Source organism: Etheostoma cragini, chromosome 13, assembly GCF_013103735.1.
Source record: "Etheostoma cragini isolate CJK2018 chromosome 13, CSU_Ecrag_1.0, whole genome shotgun sequence".
Taxonomy (NCBI): Eukaryota; Metazoa; Chordata; class Actinopteri; order Perciformes; family Percidae; genus Etheostoma; species Etheostoma cragini.
Genome location: NC_048419.1, coordinates 13,051,098 through 13,068,336, shown reverse-complemented (window position 1 = coordinate 13,068,336; position 17,239 = coordinate 13,051,098). Strand labels below are relative to the sequence as shown.

General features: G+C 42.6%; 2 protein-coding genes across 2 annotated transcripts; both read left to right on the top strand.

Moving 5' to 3' along the window:
- Positions 1-552: 552 nt before the first annotated feature.
- On the top strand, positions 553-8,870 carry heatr6 (HEAT repeat containing 6). The gene is made up of 20 exons (XM_034889412.1): positions 553-874; positions 1,380-1,487; positions 1,864-2,004; positions 2,096-2,211; positions 2,440-2,554; positions 2,650-2,751; positions 2,850-3,014; positions 3,111-3,358; positions 3,531-3,705; positions 3,786-3,992; positions 4,317-4,416; positions 4,513-4,904; positions 5,023-5,145; positions 5,364-5,450; positions 5,669-5,803; positions 5,897-6,019; positions 6,137-6,261; positions 6,562-6,658; positions 6,888-7,092; positions 7,832-8,870. Exons 1-20 carry the CDS (start codon positions 578-580, stop codon positions 8,404-8,406), a joined length of 3,636 nt encoding a protein of 1,211 aa, XP_034745303.1. The 5' UTR covers positions 553-577; the 3' UTR covers positions 8,407-8,870.
- A 1,511-nt stretch (positions 8,871-10,381) lies between these two features.
- ddx52 (DEAD (Asp-Glu-Ala-Asp) box polypeptide 52) lies at positions 10,382-16,932 on the top strand. Its single transcript, XM_034889418.1, has 15 exons — positions 10,382-10,512; positions 10,781-11,036; positions 11,806-11,945; positions 12,083-12,268; positions 12,699-12,842; positions 13,152-13,263; positions 13,349-13,421; positions 14,266-14,469; positions 14,558-14,648; positions 14,764-14,886; positions 14,972-15,122; positions 15,793-15,868; positions 16,160-16,231; positions 16,323-16,628; positions 16,775-16,932. The coding sequence occupies exons 1-15, from the start codon at positions 10,384-10,386 to the stop codon at positions 16,809-16,811; spliced, it is 2,100 nt and encodes a 699-aa protein (XP_034745309.1). The 5' UTR covers positions 10,382-10,383; the 3' UTR covers positions 16,812-16,932.
- Positions 16,933-17,239: the final 307 nt, after the last annotated feature.

Sequence of the window (17,239 nt, the reverse complement as noted above, 5' to 3'; positions counted from 1 at the left end):
TCAGCTGCCTTTTTTGTACATGAATGCATCAGGAAATTTATGTTTATAGATAACGGTAAGATACAGCCTACTGTACATTATGGACCAATCCCACAAATAGTTTAGTACCCATCTCTTCACAAACACAAATAACACAATATCATCAAAGGTTAGAGAGGTAGGTAAAAGGTGTATTCGTGAAAATGATTAAATCTTTTGATGCTCAATTACTGCAAAAAAAACTGTTGGATGCATGACTTTTTCTTAAGGTGTATTTTTCCTTTCCTTTTACATTAAGATGTAATTTATGGTGGCCAGGTTAACTCGGTGGTAGAGCAGGCGCACATCTTCATCCACAGCCAGCTCAGTCTCTCTCTCCTTTCTCACCTAACTGTGCTGTCAAAATTTAAAAGTGGAAAAGCCCAAAAATATTCTTAAAAGATGTAATTTATGGATGTTTCTTCATCTGTTTAAGAGGCAGTTGATGTTCGTAGTTTACACTGTAGGGGGGAGTAATGAGCCTGACATTTGGATATTACGCATGAAAGGAAGAAGATCCATGCAGGGGAATTACTTCCGCCGGCCGCGTTTAACAAATATGGCGGCACAAACGGGGTTGTTAGCCCCGGCCCTTATGAGCCGCAGTGATGTCCCTGTTTTCCCTCCGGTGGCTTTGTCAGCGGAGGCCGCCCCGTTCACTCCGCTCGGGACGGACGGTTGGCGGCTCGGCTCACCGTCGGACGTCGAGAAACAGTTTTCCCGCTGCGCAGCAAAACTCCGTGCCCTGCAAGCAGACTCTGGTCAGTTAAGAGAGGAGCTCAACCTGCTGTTTGACCAGCTACTGTCCGAAAACTACAACAAAACCTTTGACCCTAATATCAACATCAGACCAGAGGTAACTCATGGTCTCTTTGGTCTTGTAGTGACGACTGTATTCAACTTAACTTGTGATACTGAAAATGTACTAGCATTTTCTAGTGTACTAGCTAGTATTCATTAGTGTGCATTATGCAAAACATCAACCAGAATAGCAGCCACCCATCGCCCTAGCAACCATAGAGAACACCATAGCTCGTAGTACTGCCATAGCAACTGTACAGAACCCATAGTAGCAACCACTTGTGTTTTATATTATTATAAAACAACTAACAGTCAGCTTGTTACTCGTTTGCAACCTATAAAGCAGTGTCCTACCAACCATTTAACAACCCCAGCTAAAAACAAAGTCACAAAATCAAGTTTTGCTCTTACATAAATGTTCTTTAAAAAAAGTTTGCCTTTTCTTTTTGTATCAAGCTTTTACTTAATCAACTAAATGAGCATATGTGATAACAGGGTTATTTGTTTATCGCTGTGGAAGACATTCTTGGTTGTGCTAAGTCTATTAATTTCCATTTCAGGATGTGTGCTCCCTGCTGAAACATGTCAGCTGTCTTGTGCCACTGAGTCAAGAACATTTAGTCATCAAACTCTGCCAGCTAGTACATCATCTACTCAATCAGCTAAAGGTAACTACTAGCTGTAGTGTTGTCCCATGGCATTTTGTTTTCACCTTGCCCCCCCCCCCCCCCCTCCTCCTCGATAGCTACAGACACAGAAATGGCACGTCCTAAGGAAAGCTCATTGTGGGACTAGCTCTAATGGCTGTAATTCTGCACCAAGGCTGAATTTTGGGAAAGAGACTTACAATATGGTATAATGGGACCACTATGGTCTATATAAAATCATCCAAAGAGCACTATGTCATGGGACCTTTAAGTAACAGTAGACATTTTACTACTGTGCACATCTACTCATGTACTGACCATGACTGCATATGTACTAATGTTTTGTACTTTAAAAAAAAAAATGTCTTCTTACTTTTTCTTCTCACTGTTTCAAAAGGTAATAATGGACGAGCGGACCTTGGATGTATTGGTGAATTATACCGCCAGTGCGCTGAAAGCGTGCAGTACTTGGACACACTCAGATGTCCTCTTGGCGCTCTCCACAATAGTGTATGGGAATGGACCTCAGTGCCACCAGGTAGATATTTGTACAAGAGATGTGAAAGTGTAGAAGTGTATGATAACTGCTGAATATATATACTGTACATTGAGATTTTTCTCATTCATAGCACCTCAATGACTTGCTGGGTGAAGATGGAGTCCTCTTGCTTTATAGTTCTCCATCTCAGCCAAATATGGAGTTACGCCGTGTTGCTCTTACCTGTATGGCCAACATCTGTCTCAGGTAGGCTTTAGTGTGCTGATACATTTAGCCAGTAGCCATAGTGCATTTTTGTCTGTGTGTAATGTACACCCACTTTGTAGACTACACATGGTGTGTCTGAATTAGTTTCGGAAGAGGGGTTTTTAAAGCTTTGGGTTAGGGTGCCATATCAACCAAAAAGATGAGGATATGTCCGTGTTGTGTTCACAACCTGTCAATACTGTGGTTGGCTGGATTGTTTCTCTCTAGGATCCCTGGTCAGCCACCTTTGGATGATCAATACAGAAGTGTATCTTTCAGAGTCTTCCTGACGACTCTGCAGTCACCCAAACCTCCCAACACGGATGAACTCTTCTACTGCATGGTACAGATAATTGGCATGATGTAAAGAACATTTCTATGGGGAAAAATACATGTAATCGTAGATGATCGATGCCTGCCCTTGTGTTCTGTGTGTAGGTGATCCAGGCAGCACTGAAAGGACTTCAGTGTTGTCTCTCAGGTGGGAAGTGGAAATTTGGCGGAGGAGAGGAGGTTGGGTCTGTACTGGCTGCACTTAAGGTACAACATTTTCAGATTTTGGAATTGCTTTATCACTCACAAACATGGCAGTGATCTTATGTAGTAATTGTTTGGAGACCTGTACATGTTTTCTGCAGAGGCTCTTGTTCCAGGGAACTCCAGGTGTGAGTGTGGAGTGGCCGGCTGTTCTTTACCCATCACCTCTTCCTCAGTACGAGGGTCTCTCAGCATCAAAACCTGTTGAACCACCAAAACCCATTGAATCACAAAAGGATGCCGCTGTGCCCGGCAAAACCTCAGGGGTAAGACAAGTCTTCACTGTTGCAGTAAGAGGCGTTTCAAAACCAGGGATGAAACCCACGGTTTTGGTTAAAGTGTTTTTCATGTTTCTCCTCCAGAATAAAAAGAAGAAATCCAGGGGAAAGGGGAAGAAGACGAGCACTGAGGAGAGCAGGGGTGGTGATGGAGAGGAAGATGTTCGAGATCCTGTACCGGAACCTCAGAAAGGAGGTGGAAGAGAGGGAGGCAGAGGGGAAGTTGAGTCCTTGTCCAAACCCTCTGGCCCGTCTCTTTACCCATCATGGAAAAAAACAAGTTCCGACTCAGAGCTTTCTGACCCGGAAGGCAGTGCACAGAGCAAATTAAGGTACAGAAAACCACTGCCCATGTCCATCCATGTCCCATCTATCTCTTTTTTTGGTACAAGCATGCATGTTTTTGGGTTTTACTGTAAGTTTTATAAAGTGGATGGTACAGTTTTTTTTCCTTCTAATGCTGCATCAGCTCCAAAATCATCCTGCATTATCTTTCTCTCTTAGGCTTTACCACGGCCGTGTGCGTCAAGGAGCACTGCACTGTCTGCTAGCGGTGGTGAAAGCTGTAGAGAAGAGAACTCTGTACGGCTACTGGTCCTCCTTCATCCCTGACTCTCCTGTTGGTGGGCTGCCGACTCTCACTCTCCTCACGATTATACTGAAGGACCCCTCTCCAAAGGTACAATACGGCCTCACTCATGTTACAATTCTCCTCGAAATGGATGGCTGTTGCATCCGTCTGTTTTCTCTCCCCTCCAGGTGCGTGCTTCTGCGCTTCAGGTGTTGTCGGCCATGCTGGATGGCTCCCGTCAGTTCCTGGCTGTGGCTGAAGATACGGCGTCTCCTCGTACATCTTACACCCCTTTCTCCTTCTCGCTAGCTACTTCCATCAGAGAACTGCACCGCGCTCTCAGTCTGGCTCTGCTGGCCGAGACCTCCCCTCAGACGCTCACACAGGTCATAAAGGTACATTAACATGCAGGTTTTGTGATCAACCGTCTGAAAGCTTTTTCTTCTGTTACTGTTACTTTGTTGTCTCTTCTTGCTCAGTGTCTGAACACTGAAAACTTTTAAAATGAATGATTAATTTGATTAAAATTTGATTTTAACTGTGTGTGATAGATTTTAACTGTGTGTGATAGTTCAATGATGAGCTTACATGTACAGCTCATGTAAAGGTCAAGTTAAAACTGGAACATGTTTTCAAACACGCTCACATGTGGTTAGGGAGTGAAATCTGGCATCACTGGGATTGGACCAACAGCTCTAATGGCTTATCCTGTCTGTTAGTGTCTGGCCTATCTGGTGGCAAACGCACCCTACCACCGCCTCAGACCTGGTCTGCTCAGCCCGCTCTGGAAGCAGATGCGTCCCTATGTGCGCCACAGAGGTCTGTATTTCGTCTGTGCGCTCAGTGAACTGCAAACAAGGATTCACGCAAACAGGTTAGCAACACAGGCTTCTTACAACCGCTCTCTGTCTTCAGATGTGAATGTTCGTGTGTCCGTCCTGACACTTTATGGGGCTCTGGTGACGACTCAGGCTCCTCTCCCTGAGGTGCAGCTTCTCCTTCAACAGCCGGAGGGCAGCAGCACTGGCTCATTCTCGCCACAGGACTCAGGTCTCAGCTGGAGACAAAGAGACGGAGTGTCCTCGCCTTCTCGCACACCAGTCAAACCCTCCCTGCGGAGCTCGCGGACACACTCCCCCCACATTCCTCGCACACCGGGTGAGGAGGATACCGCCCCACCGTGGCTGCTGCGGCTGTGTGTGTTGCTGGTGACTCAGCCCAGAGAGGACCAATCAGACAGCGAGGGAGCGGGACCAGGGGGGGGTGCTGCTTTAGAGCCCTCCCCTGTCCGACTAGAAGCTCTACAGGTGATAGATATTGTTTGAAACACAAATGGACAAAAGAAAGCCCTTACCAAACATTTCTAAAAACTCTGAAGGTGTTTTTTTTAAGTGTGAAATCTGAAGTGTGTCCTGTGTGTTTCAGGTCATGTCCCACCTGGTGCGTGGCTACTTCTCTCTAGCTCAAGCATGTCTGTGTGAGATTGGGCAGGTGAGCGCTCGCTGTCTTGGGGAGACAGACCCCTCCATACAACTGCATGGAGCAAAGGTAACACATTCAAGTTTCTTTTACGCCTTCTGTAAATGACTTCCACTCTTGTGTATCTCCTGTCTTTATTTTTATTTTTCTTCCTCTTATCTGCACCTATATCCAAGCTTCAGCAGTACAAATGGTGTGAATCTGAAATTTGAATTTTTGCTCTCGAAATGACAGCTTGAGACAGAAGGAGACCTGTGCACTAATCTCTCTATCATTCTTTTATTTAGTTACTAGAGGAGTTGGGGACAGGAATAATCCAGCAGTACAGGCCAGAGAAAAACGTGCCTGAGATTCTGAGGGTCCCCATAAGCCAAGTAAGTACAAACTATCTTCAAACAGGTCTACCCTGATACACAATATGTAGTTTAAAGACAATGTTCTATATTTCCTATTGCTGTTTGTTGCCATTGTTTGTTTTCTGAAAACATAAACTTGAGAAAGGGGAACGTAGTTTTAAAATTTGGTTAATATCAATTATAATGAACTGTGATTATATTACATGTGTTTTCATACATATATTTGCATGACATAGGTGGTGCTCTTTTGGTCTGAGGTCTTGAGTGGTCCTCTGAACGGAGCCCTACAGAACGAACAACATCCCACACTGCAGACGAGCGCCTGCGACACGCTCCCCTCCATTCTACCGCAGGCCTTCGCACAGCTGCCTGTGAGTTCCACTTTAATTGTTTCTACACAACTAATACTGAGCTCAGTGGAGCTGGAGGTGTGATGTGTGATGTGTTTTTTTGTTTTTTTTAAGGAAAAGACGCAGCTGATGTGCATCACTGTGCTTCTGGGGCTGACCTACAGTGAAAACTATCTGGTGAAGACCGCAGCCGTCAGGGCTTTGGGAGTCTACATACTGTTTCCATGTCTCAGAGAGGTAGGGACACTGACCACCAACTATGCTCATACTGAACACCATGTAACAGGTTGCTAATCCAGAAGGATCTGTTATACAGGTGGGGTTTTGAATTTTCCCTTCTTTTTCTCTGTTCAGGATGTGATGTTTGTGGCGGATACAGCAAACACTATCCTTGCTGCACTTGATGATCGATCTCCAAATGTCCGCGCTAAGGCGGCCTGGTCCCTAGGCAACCTCACAGACACACTCATTGTTAATATGTAAGAACACATGAATATAAGGTGCTAAGTTAATCCTTAAGAAAACACAATGAATGCATCTCCATGACAGTAAATGGAAGACATTTCATCTTGAAACGATTAAACCATGATCACTTCTTTATCTTACAAAATTAAAGCCTAACTTCAATCATGTTAACAACAAAGAAAAGGTTTTGAGAAAAAAAAAAAGAATTAGGTAACTGATTTGGATTAAACCAGGCTAGAATGGTATTCAATGTATTTAGTCCGTTATCAGAGATTGTATTTTTGTAATCTGTTTATCTCCTGTTTCTTAATCAGGGAGAGTGTAGGTGTGGACTTCCAGGAAGAGTTATCAGACATGCTGCTTCTAAAGATGTTGCAGGCAGCCACCCGAGCATCAGCCGACAAAGACAGGGTGAGAGCACTCACTCTAAATACACAAAAGCAAGGCCCAAACATTTGGATTTGTTCCGCCACATTTTGTTCTGCTGGCAAGTAGTTTCAAAATGGATCTGTTTGGGACTCAGTTCATTCAAATAGGAAACGACTGAATATGTGAGAATAGGCAATCAACATAACAATTTCATTAGATTATTGCCAACTTTCTTAGTAAAACCTCATTCACCACCCCCAACCCCCCCCAGGTGAAGTCTAACGCAGTGCGAGCACTCGGGAATCTGCTTCATTTCCTCCGTCAAAGTCAGCTGAGTCGATCTGCGTTCCAACGCCCGCTGGAAGAGGCGGTCCTTGCTCTAGTTAAAACTGTCCAATCAGAGGCCACTATGAAGGTCAGATGGAACGCCTGTTACGCCTTGGGAAATGCTTTCAGAAACCCAGCCCTTCCGCTCGGTAAGTCTTCATTCATTTGCTTTTTCCAAGGACACTCACCTTGTTTGCCCTCATGAATTGGTCAACACGGGTCATTGTCCCGACTCTTTGACCATGCTCCAACCAGGATGTAAAGAAATAGTTCCTTATTTTGGGAACAATCCTTATTTGCTTGCTTGTTGAAAGCTGGAGATAAAGGTGAAGATGAACACCTCGCTGTTATCTTTTCGTTGCAAATGAAGTTAGAAGATGGCTAGCTTAGCATAAAGACTGGAAATAACAAAACAGATGTATTTCAGAAAAAAGCTGAACTATTTTTTTAACAAAAATCTGATGCTGCGTACCTAATTCTTGACCCAGTGACTCCTTGCAGTCTCTACTAGTTGCCTAGCAACCTCACGTTGACAAAAATACTTTACTGCTGTCATTGCGCTCAGCCAAGAACTAAATCCAGCCGGTAACTCTCCCGTATAACCACAAACTGTTATTTTTTGTACAAATGAACTGCCAAACTGGGTTACCTTTGGCAAATCCGGGTTAGCGGTTTCAAGTATTAATGCTAAGCTAACTGCCTTGGCGTTGGCTTCATATTCAGCGTAAAGACTTGAAAATTTTATTGGCCTTCTCATTTAACTCTTTGCAAGAAAGGAAATAAGCATGTTTGCCTAACTGTTTATGATCAATCTGAATTTTTGTTTAGTTTTATTGACGCCTGCCTGTCAAACGTAACAGTTTATTTCTGTCTCTTTCTTCCTCGTAGACTCGGCTCCCTGGTCTAGTCACGCATTCTCCTCTCTCTGTCATGTTGTTACCTCCTGTAAGAACTTCAAGGTGCGGATCAAGTCTGCCGCTGCCCTGGCGGTCCCGGCCAAGCGCGGCTGCTACGGGGACTCAAAGCAGTTCAGCTGTGTGTGGCGATCCCTGGCCACAGCGCTCGAGAACAGCGAAGACACAAACGACTTCTTAGAGTACCGCTACAGTGCCAGCCTGCGGCACACGCTCTCACAAGCTCTTCTACACCTGCTCAGCGTCGGCCAGGCACAGGACATGCCTGCCCTCGGGGCATCGCTGGCCGGGGAGGAGGGGAGGGGCATCAAAGAGCATTTGATCAAATATCTCAGAGCGGAGGAAGGAGGAGGAGAGGGGGCAGATGGAGAAAAAGATGCTGTAGGGGACAGTTTGACCCCTCAGCAGAGAGTTGTAGGTCTTCAGGAGACCCTGATCAGGCTGAAGGAGTTGAAGGCTGAAGGGGAGGGATGGGGAGAGGAGGAGAGAGGTAAAGAGGTGCTGGTTCATTTCCTGGAAGATTTGCTAAAGACCTGCGAAGAGCCGTGAAGAGTCTCCTTTTCAGCTGCAGCGCGTGGTTTAAGCTTGCTTTCACACCTGTGGTTCGGTAGACTGGGTGCAACATCGTTGGATTTTTCATTTGGTTCGGTTTTTTGGCACTGCACTTTGCCATACTCGCCAAACATTGTAAACAAAGGTCACCCCGTCTCTTGGACAGAAAGTCTGAGTGAAATTGGCTTCTGGTCTCGCTTCTGGTCTCAGAAATAATGGAGCAATATCAAATCTATAATGTCTTGGGTTTTCTGGTTTTGCATTAGTGTTTTTTGTTGTTTTTTTTTTTAGAAGAAGAAGAAGGCAAACAAAAAAAGCAGCTGAAAAGACAGCGAATGAAGGAGAGGGCGGGACCTAATGAGAGAGCTTGTGATACAGACAACGTGCAATTTATGACGACAATAGGTTATGAATTTGAAAGTTATCAACCCCTAAGTCCTATTCAAGTCTATGAATTGTGTGCAAGGTTGATATCGCTGGCTGGTAAATGTTAAATATTTGGGTAAGATTGCATTGTCCCCTAAAGTGATCCAATTTCAATTCCCCCCCCCCCCCCCCCCCCCCCCCCCCCCATTTTCAAGCTGACCAAAGTTTAAATGGTGACCGGACTATCCAACAAAACGCTCCAGGGTTTTATTAAAGCGGACCAAACTGTTCAGGTGTGAAAGCAACCTGAGAAACTTCCTGATCCCACCAGCACTGCTCTCTCTCTCTCTCTCTCTCAGGTTGCACGGATCAGAGCAGGCAGACAATCGAAGGAGAGACCTCCGACTTTAATCTAACGATGACTGAACTAATCACATTTTAGGACATCACAAGGAACCACAAGAATATTTAGAAAAATGTAAGGCCGTTTGACTTTTTTTTTTTTTTTTTTAATGTACATTCAAAGATATTTTGAAGTTTGCATTGGCTTTTATATCCTTTTATTTATCTAATTGCACTTGTACTCTTTTATAAAATTAAACTATATTCTATGAAATTATATTCTGAAAACACATTAATGGACTATCTTTCCAGTGGAATTAAGTTGTAATGAACATATTGTGTTATTGTTTAACAAAATATTTTCTGTTTGTAAGGATGAGGAAAATGATTTCTTGAGGTGCGGAGAGTTTTGTCCGATTTAAATCACAACATTGAAACGTGGTCGATTGCCTAAACATCAATTTGTTTTTGTTCATTACATACTTCTGCCATATTGAAATGTTTTGATATATGAAAGTAAGCTTAATACAGTTGTGTTTATCTAAATAACAATGTGCAGCCATAATTCTTTCAATCATTAGTCATGAAGTACACTACATTGTGTATGTGAACACAGCAATGATGACACTGACTGACTTATCAAACGACTTCCACGCAGCAGGGATTTCCCAAAGTGTGGTTTCAGAGTTATTACACACAAGAGTGGACATCCAACAAGTGACGATGTCTGTCAAATATGTGATCTGCTCTGTCTTGCAACAAGCTGTTTTCCTGAAGTTGACCTTAGATTTAAAACGCTAAAGTATTAAAGTAAGAGCTAGTAGATAAACCAGTACATATATAACTTGAAAAGCAGCCAATTCCTCCCCTATAACAACTTATTTCACAAAATATAATACAATTATTTAAGGTCTCCTATGAATATAAATATATATTTAAGTTGTGGTTGCTTTGATGGAAAGTTAAAAAGACAGACGATGAACTGTATTCACACAAAGGCCAGTTTAAACTAAATACATAATTGCATTGATGTGCCCTTAATTGGCACATCATAAAGCAGATATGAAGATGTAATAATCTATAATGTGTGCTATTTTCAGTTTCATTTGCACTTCAGTGAATGGTTGGTGCTCTGATTCTGTGTGTATTGCTGGCATTGACCATAGACTGGTAGAATAACTGGGTAACATTGGTTGTGTTAAACCCAGCCAGTAGGGGGCTCCAATGCTCAGAGCTGCCGGTCGATGATCCGGATGTTGACTAGTGATGCCTGGATGGATGCGGGCACACTACCACGCTGCTGGAGGAATGGACGCCTTCGAACTGTTTCGGAAACTCGGAGCTGGAGCGAAATTTGACCTGAAGAAGTTTGGGCAAGACGCCGCTCGGTTTAAGGTAAAGACGACACGTGTAGCTGGTCATGTACAGGACGAAAACAGTGATTGATAACAGAACGAGCCACGGTTTGATATATTTTAGCTAACTCTGATTTGTACCAGAAAATGTGCTGCAGTCCTTGCTTTTTTTGATATACCTATTTTATATTTACATTTTATGGAGGTTGGGTGCTTTTAAAGTCTCTTTATTTGATGAGTTGTTGGACAATATGTCACACAAGTGTACTACACACTGATAGTGAATTTACCCGTGTCTTATTTTACAGGTTGCCAGATCTCAGGGAGGGGAAGCGTCTTTAGATGCTCTCTCTGCGATCGATTACTTTGGAACAGGATCAACCAATGGATCCCAGAGCAGTTCAGTAGGACTGGAGGTAGAGAAGGATGATGATGATGATGAGGATGGAGAGGAACATGAGGTGGGAAGTGAAAGTGGAGATTCTGGTGCAGGAAGCAAAAGGAAGAAAAAGGAGAAAGACGTGAGGACGAAAAAGAAGAAAAGAAGCAAGGTGGAAGTGGAAGGTAAAAAATGTGTCGGTCTGCTGCTGACCAATTTAGACATTAAAAACTGATTAGTAGCTGGCTGTGGTTATTTTCAGATTATTTATTTTTTTACATATATCAATTTATGTATATACATATGTATATATGATACATATACAAAAACAAATTAAATGAATGTCAATTTGTTAATGTGTAACGTCATTATTGTGTGATGTAGGGAGACAGAAAGTGGACCTGGTAAAAAAAAGTTGAAATACAGATAGGTATCTGCATTGAAAATATTACACCATAAATAAGTTATGTCATTTAATAAGCAAAAATTGCCAAAATTCTCTCTGCCCAGATTCTAAAATGTGAAGATTTGTAATGGGTGTCTTTCAAAATCTAATTAAGTGTTCTCAAAAATAATCAATAATAAAAAAAATCATAATTAGTTTCAGCCCTAGTGTGATGTGCCATATTAAACAACAAGTGTTGTAGAGACAGTCTGTTTTTGAATACCGACTATTCTTAATTTAGCAATTCCAGGTCTGGAGTCAGATGATGATGTGTAATGACAGATGATATATATATGTATATGTATATATATATATATATATATACATACATACATACATTTGTCAACTCTCAGAGGTTTTGCCATACTGTTTATAGAGAGGTGCCATCTCTGTATCAGGCCATTGTGGCCAAGGTTAAAAATCAACAGTGGTATGTGATGACATTTAAAACGAACCGTATGTAGCTGTCCAGGGTTGGAGACTCACCGCTGTCTTCTGTCTTACTGAAGCTGGAGGTGGAGCGCTGAAAGACATGGAGGGAAGCGGCATCACATGGACCTCCGCATTGGACAGAAAGATTCAAATCCTGCCGAGTGACGGGAAGGAGAAATCCTCCCTGAAGAGGCTGAAGCATCTTCATCAGGAAAAGGTCCTCATACAGCTCCCAGCAAGGGAAAATTATAAAGATATTGTTTGTGATTCTGACAAAAATGAACTGTGTACTCTTACTCTTTCCATCTGTCCTGTGTAAAATCTTTTTTTCTCTCTCTCTGTATTTGTTTTTAGGTGAATCGCATCCGCTCTCAACACCGTATAAATGTGCACGGCTGCGATGTGCCCAACCCTGTGTGCTCATTTGAGGAGCTCCAGTCCGAGTATCGTCTCAACCCACGTGTCCTTCAGAACCTCAAAGACGCAGGGCTGAACTCCCCGACGCCAGTACAGATGCAGGCGATACCGCTCATGATGCACGTGAGTACGCACGCACGCACACACACACACACACACACACTAGGGCGGCACGATGTGAGGAAAATATCTAATTGCGATTATTTTGACCGATATTGCGAGTGGAAGATGATGTACAATATCAGAAGGAACGATACTTTTGGGATCTGTACCAAAAGAAATCTTTTTCTTTAGTCTGTAGGGTACAATTTCTAGGCTGGGACGTCTCTGCAGCACCACAATACTTACTTAACAATGGTTTGACACATATTTTACCTTTAACAAATACTGCACCACACTACTATTTGGATTTTGCACTAGTCCACATTGCGATTTTGATGGAATTGCAATTAATTGTGCAGCCCTAACACACACACAAGCACATTCAGTTGTTGTAAATAACACACAGACGGGGGTTAAGTGAGGATTTCCGTGTGTCGGGTTTCTGTGTCAGGGTCGGGAGCTCCTGGCCTGCGCCCCCACAGGATCAGGGAAGACTTTGGCTTTCTGTCTCCCACTGCTCGCCCACCTGCAGCAGCCGGCCAACCTGGGCTTCAGGGCTGTGGTCCTCTCCCCGACCAGAGAACTGGCCAACCAGGTACACACACACACACACACACACACACACACACACACACACACACACACACACACACACACAAAGCTTTTATTAGAAGATTCCAGTTTCACTTTCCATTATCAAGCTTATCCAGATTTTTATAACATGATATTGGCATATTTATTCGGATCAAGGAAAGAGATGTGAAGACATTAGCTTCTATGTTTTAATCCCTGTTGAATACAGTGGGAGTTCCAGCTACTGCTTAAGTTTTTTTTTAATTTATGGTTAAATAATCATACACACATTTGCATGAATCTTCAGCCTGTTTTGTTGTGTTGTGTTTAGACCTACAGAGAGCTGCTCCGGCTGTCGGAGGGAGTAGGATTTAGAGTCCACATCATGGACAAAGCCTCTCTGGCAGCCAAGAAATATGGACCACAGTCAAACAAAAAATACGGTAAGACATGGAAAAATGTCTTCATAGACAAATGAATATCCGAATTGCCTTTACATCACGGTTTACCTCCTATATTTCTGTGCAGATATACTCGTCAGTACTCCAAACAGACTCGTCTACCTTCTCAAGCAGGATCCTCCAGCTCTGGACCTCAGCAGGTAGTTTTTTTGCAAAGTTATGTTTGCAAGAAACTTATGTTTCCGTTCACTGTTAGTTACCAAAAGTCATTTGTGTGAATCCTTGAGGTCTAACAAACATGTTGAATACATTTTCCTCCCCATAAAACATTTGCAAAACTACAGTGCTTACATGCTTGTTTACTAGCTTGCGTTCGTTGGCAGCCTTGTGTACCGTCACCCATGTGCCTGAGCACTGGGGAAATAAAATAGTTGTAGCAACTCAAAATAAATAGTTCCACATGGTAGAGATTACAGGTCAAAAACTCCACCGATTTTTAATTTAATTTATACTTATTTATACTCTTAATTGATCCCCTATGGGAAAATAACATTTTACACTCAGTTGTTATTACATAATACACACAGGCCTGAAATACACACACATGCACTAATGGAGAGATGACAGAGTTCTTGCTCAAGAGCACCCCGGCACTGCTCAGGCGGTACCAGTCCACACTCTGTACTTTGTACCATTTTTAATTGAACCTGTCTCTCTTAATTGATTGTGTGGATTTTTTTTCCCACAAGACAAGTAAGGAAGTACCTTTTATTCCCAATTATCATTTATTATTATAAAGTTATCTTAGTTTTCTTTTCTGCAGTGATGGTGTAAGCATCGCTTTAATCTGGCTTTGTGGTACAGGCTCCAAGTGCTCCACAGGTTTAGACTGATCCCATATAATCACAACATCCATTGTTTGAGTCTGGTGGGGGAGCTTATGTTGCAGGACATACCCATCTCCCTCCTCTTGTTTCCTGTTTCTGTCTCCACTGACAAAAAAAATGGGAGATTGATTGTTGTTTTTTGTGTGTTGGTGTTCAGTGTGGAGTGGCTGGTTGTCGATGAGTCTGATAAGCTGTTTGAGGGCGGTAAGACGGGTTTCAGGGAGCAGCTCGCCGCAGTTTTTCTGGCCTGTTCTGGTTCAAAGGTGCGCAGGGCTTTCTTCAGCGCCACCTGCACGCCAGATGTAGAGCAGTGGTGCCGTCTGAACCTAGACAACCTGGTGTCTGTCAACATCGGACACAGGTAATTATTTACTTGTAGAACTCCACACTTTGATGGATTTATAAAATCTTTTTCTCCCGGTCAAAAAATGAATTTATTATCATTTCAGAAACACGGCAGTTGACTCTGTGGAGCAGGATCTGCTGTTTGTTGGGACGGAGAACGGCAAACTGGTGGCCATGAGGGATATCATCAAAAAAGTAAGCACACTCCAGAGAAGTTACTTTTCAAGCTTGTAAACAATTGAGTATTTTAAAATGAATGTATTAATACGAGCTCTATTTCTGTACACGTGGATGTCCTCGCCATTTTCAGGGTTTCCTGCCTCCCATGCTGGTGTTTGTGCAGTCTATAGACCGAGCACGGGAGCTTTTCCACGAGTTGGTGTACGAAGGCATCAATGTAGACGTGATCCACGCAGACCGCACACAGCAGCAGGTACGCACTTAACACACTGTGTTATGGGTTCTCTCTGTGTCACTGAAGTGCAGCCTTGTATTCACCCTCCTCCTCTCTGTTTCAGAGGGACAACGTGGTGAACAGTTTCCGGTCTGGTAAAATCTGGGTGTTGATCTGCACGGCTCTGCTCGCCAGAGGAATCGACTTTAAAGGAGTCAACCTCGTGCTGAACTACGACTTCCCCACCAGCTCTGTGGAGTACATCCACCGAATTGGTTAGTATTTATATAGAATCAATCATTTTATAATAACATAATCCTCTATTGGGCTACAACCATTACCTGATTAGTTAATGGACTTGAGTGGGATTCTGTGTCTCTGATGGCCGCCCACCAAGAGTCAGGTTCTGTCCGAGGTTTCTGCCCGTTAAAAAGAAGTTTTTCCTCTCAACTGTCGCACCAAATGCTTGCCCTTGGGTGGAATTGTTGGGTCTCTGTAAATTATAGTGTGGTTTAGACCTACTCTGAAGTGTCCCAAATAACTTCTGTTATGATTTGACAAATAAAATTGACTAAATAAAATTTAGTGAATGAATAAGTCATTATTTTGATAATGGGTGAATTATTATTTATTACGTTAAAAAGTCCAAACTATGCAAGTAACGGCTTCACAAACATGAAGATGTGCTTGTTTTGTTTCATTTTATATCATTGTGAATTTTTTAGGTTTTGAAAAAGTTTGTTGGAATCTGGCAGCTTGTGTTGGGCTTATGACACTATGGTATATTTTACAAGCAACATGCTAAATCAAATAATAACAAAAAGCTTAATCAATAATATACATTGGTACTTAGAGCCCTATTCCTGTGTTGTCACCTATCAGGTATTTCAGTTCTTTCTCTCCCTGTCTGCTCATTCATATATCACTCCGTTTGCTGCTCCTCAGGTCGGACTGGTAGAGCTGGACATCAGGGGAAGGCCATCACCTTCTTCACAGAAAACGACAAGCCACTGCTGCGCAGGTATGTGGATGCAAAAAGTGCAAACTGATGTCCTTTGCAAATAAACGGGAACAGCTGTTTTTGTGTTTGCGACTCTGGAAAATTGTTTTTTATAAAAGTCTGGCTGTGCTCATGACACATCAGATTTGGTAGGGCAGACAGGTTGTCAGATGTATAGGTGCAGGACAAAAGCAGCATTAAAAAAAGGTCAAAGGTGAGGGAGTCTGGGCGCTTAGTATTGCAAGCTCCCAAAATTTGAAGTGTTGTACAAGTTACCCTTACAAAATTTATCTGTACATGTCTTTCTGACAGCATCGCCAACGTCATAAAACAAGCTGGCTGTCCTGTACCCGACTACATGATTGGCTTCAAGAAGATACACAGGTAAAGCAGATGGATGACAATGTCTAAGTTTCAGAACTTATCGAGTTTTGGTAAAATGGTTGTAAAAGTCCATCTGTATTTGTGTTTTTAGCAAAGTGAAGAGGAGACTTGAGAAGAAACCTCCCTCGAGAAGCACCATCTGCACAACCCCTCGCTTCCTAATGAAGAAAAAAGGCAAAGCTCCAAATAAAGCACAGAGAGGAGAGACGCGGGCAGCGGGCGGTGAGCAGAAGGAAAAAAATGGATCTCAAACCCCAGTACAGAAGCAGAAAGGAGAAAAGATGACAAAAGGACAGGAGCCGAAGAGAAGACATAAAACACAGAAAGAAGGGGGAAGAGAAACACACACGGTGTCTCAGAAGACGGGATCCAATTCCTCTGGGGCCAAGTTAAAAAAGTAATGTGTGCTTGTGAGAGTGTGTGATTATTCAATTAAGTCTGTCAACCAGAACCAAACAAACGTTGCTGACATAAAGTCACTTTTTATGTATCAGTGTCCATCAGCGACATGACACGATTTTCTTTTTCTACTCTGTCCACTAGGAACAAGGGGAAGAAAAATAAGCCAGAAGAGAAATAGACGAGAGTGGTACAGGGGACTGAGATCAAGATGGACACGGATTGTAATTTAAATTTTTCTGTCTGATTTACTGCTTATTTTCACATGTGCTTTGTATTATTGAAGTATGAAATAAACTGATACATACTGTATATAAAAATATACACATGTGTATACATTTGTTGATTTGCTCACCTTCAGCTTGTGACAATGACTGAACATTTTACCAACCAATCTTAGTGAAGGCTTTAATGAGTGATTGATTGTTTATGTTCAACTGACAAGACACTCAGTAACACTGAACAAGATAGGGCATTCAATTTCAAGGTTTAAGGTTTTATGTAGTGTACCTGATAAGAGTAATATTCAGACTATTGAAAGGATCAATTTTACTTTCATATGTTTGCTTAATGGAAGTTAGTTGAATGATTTTGCAACTTACTAATTTT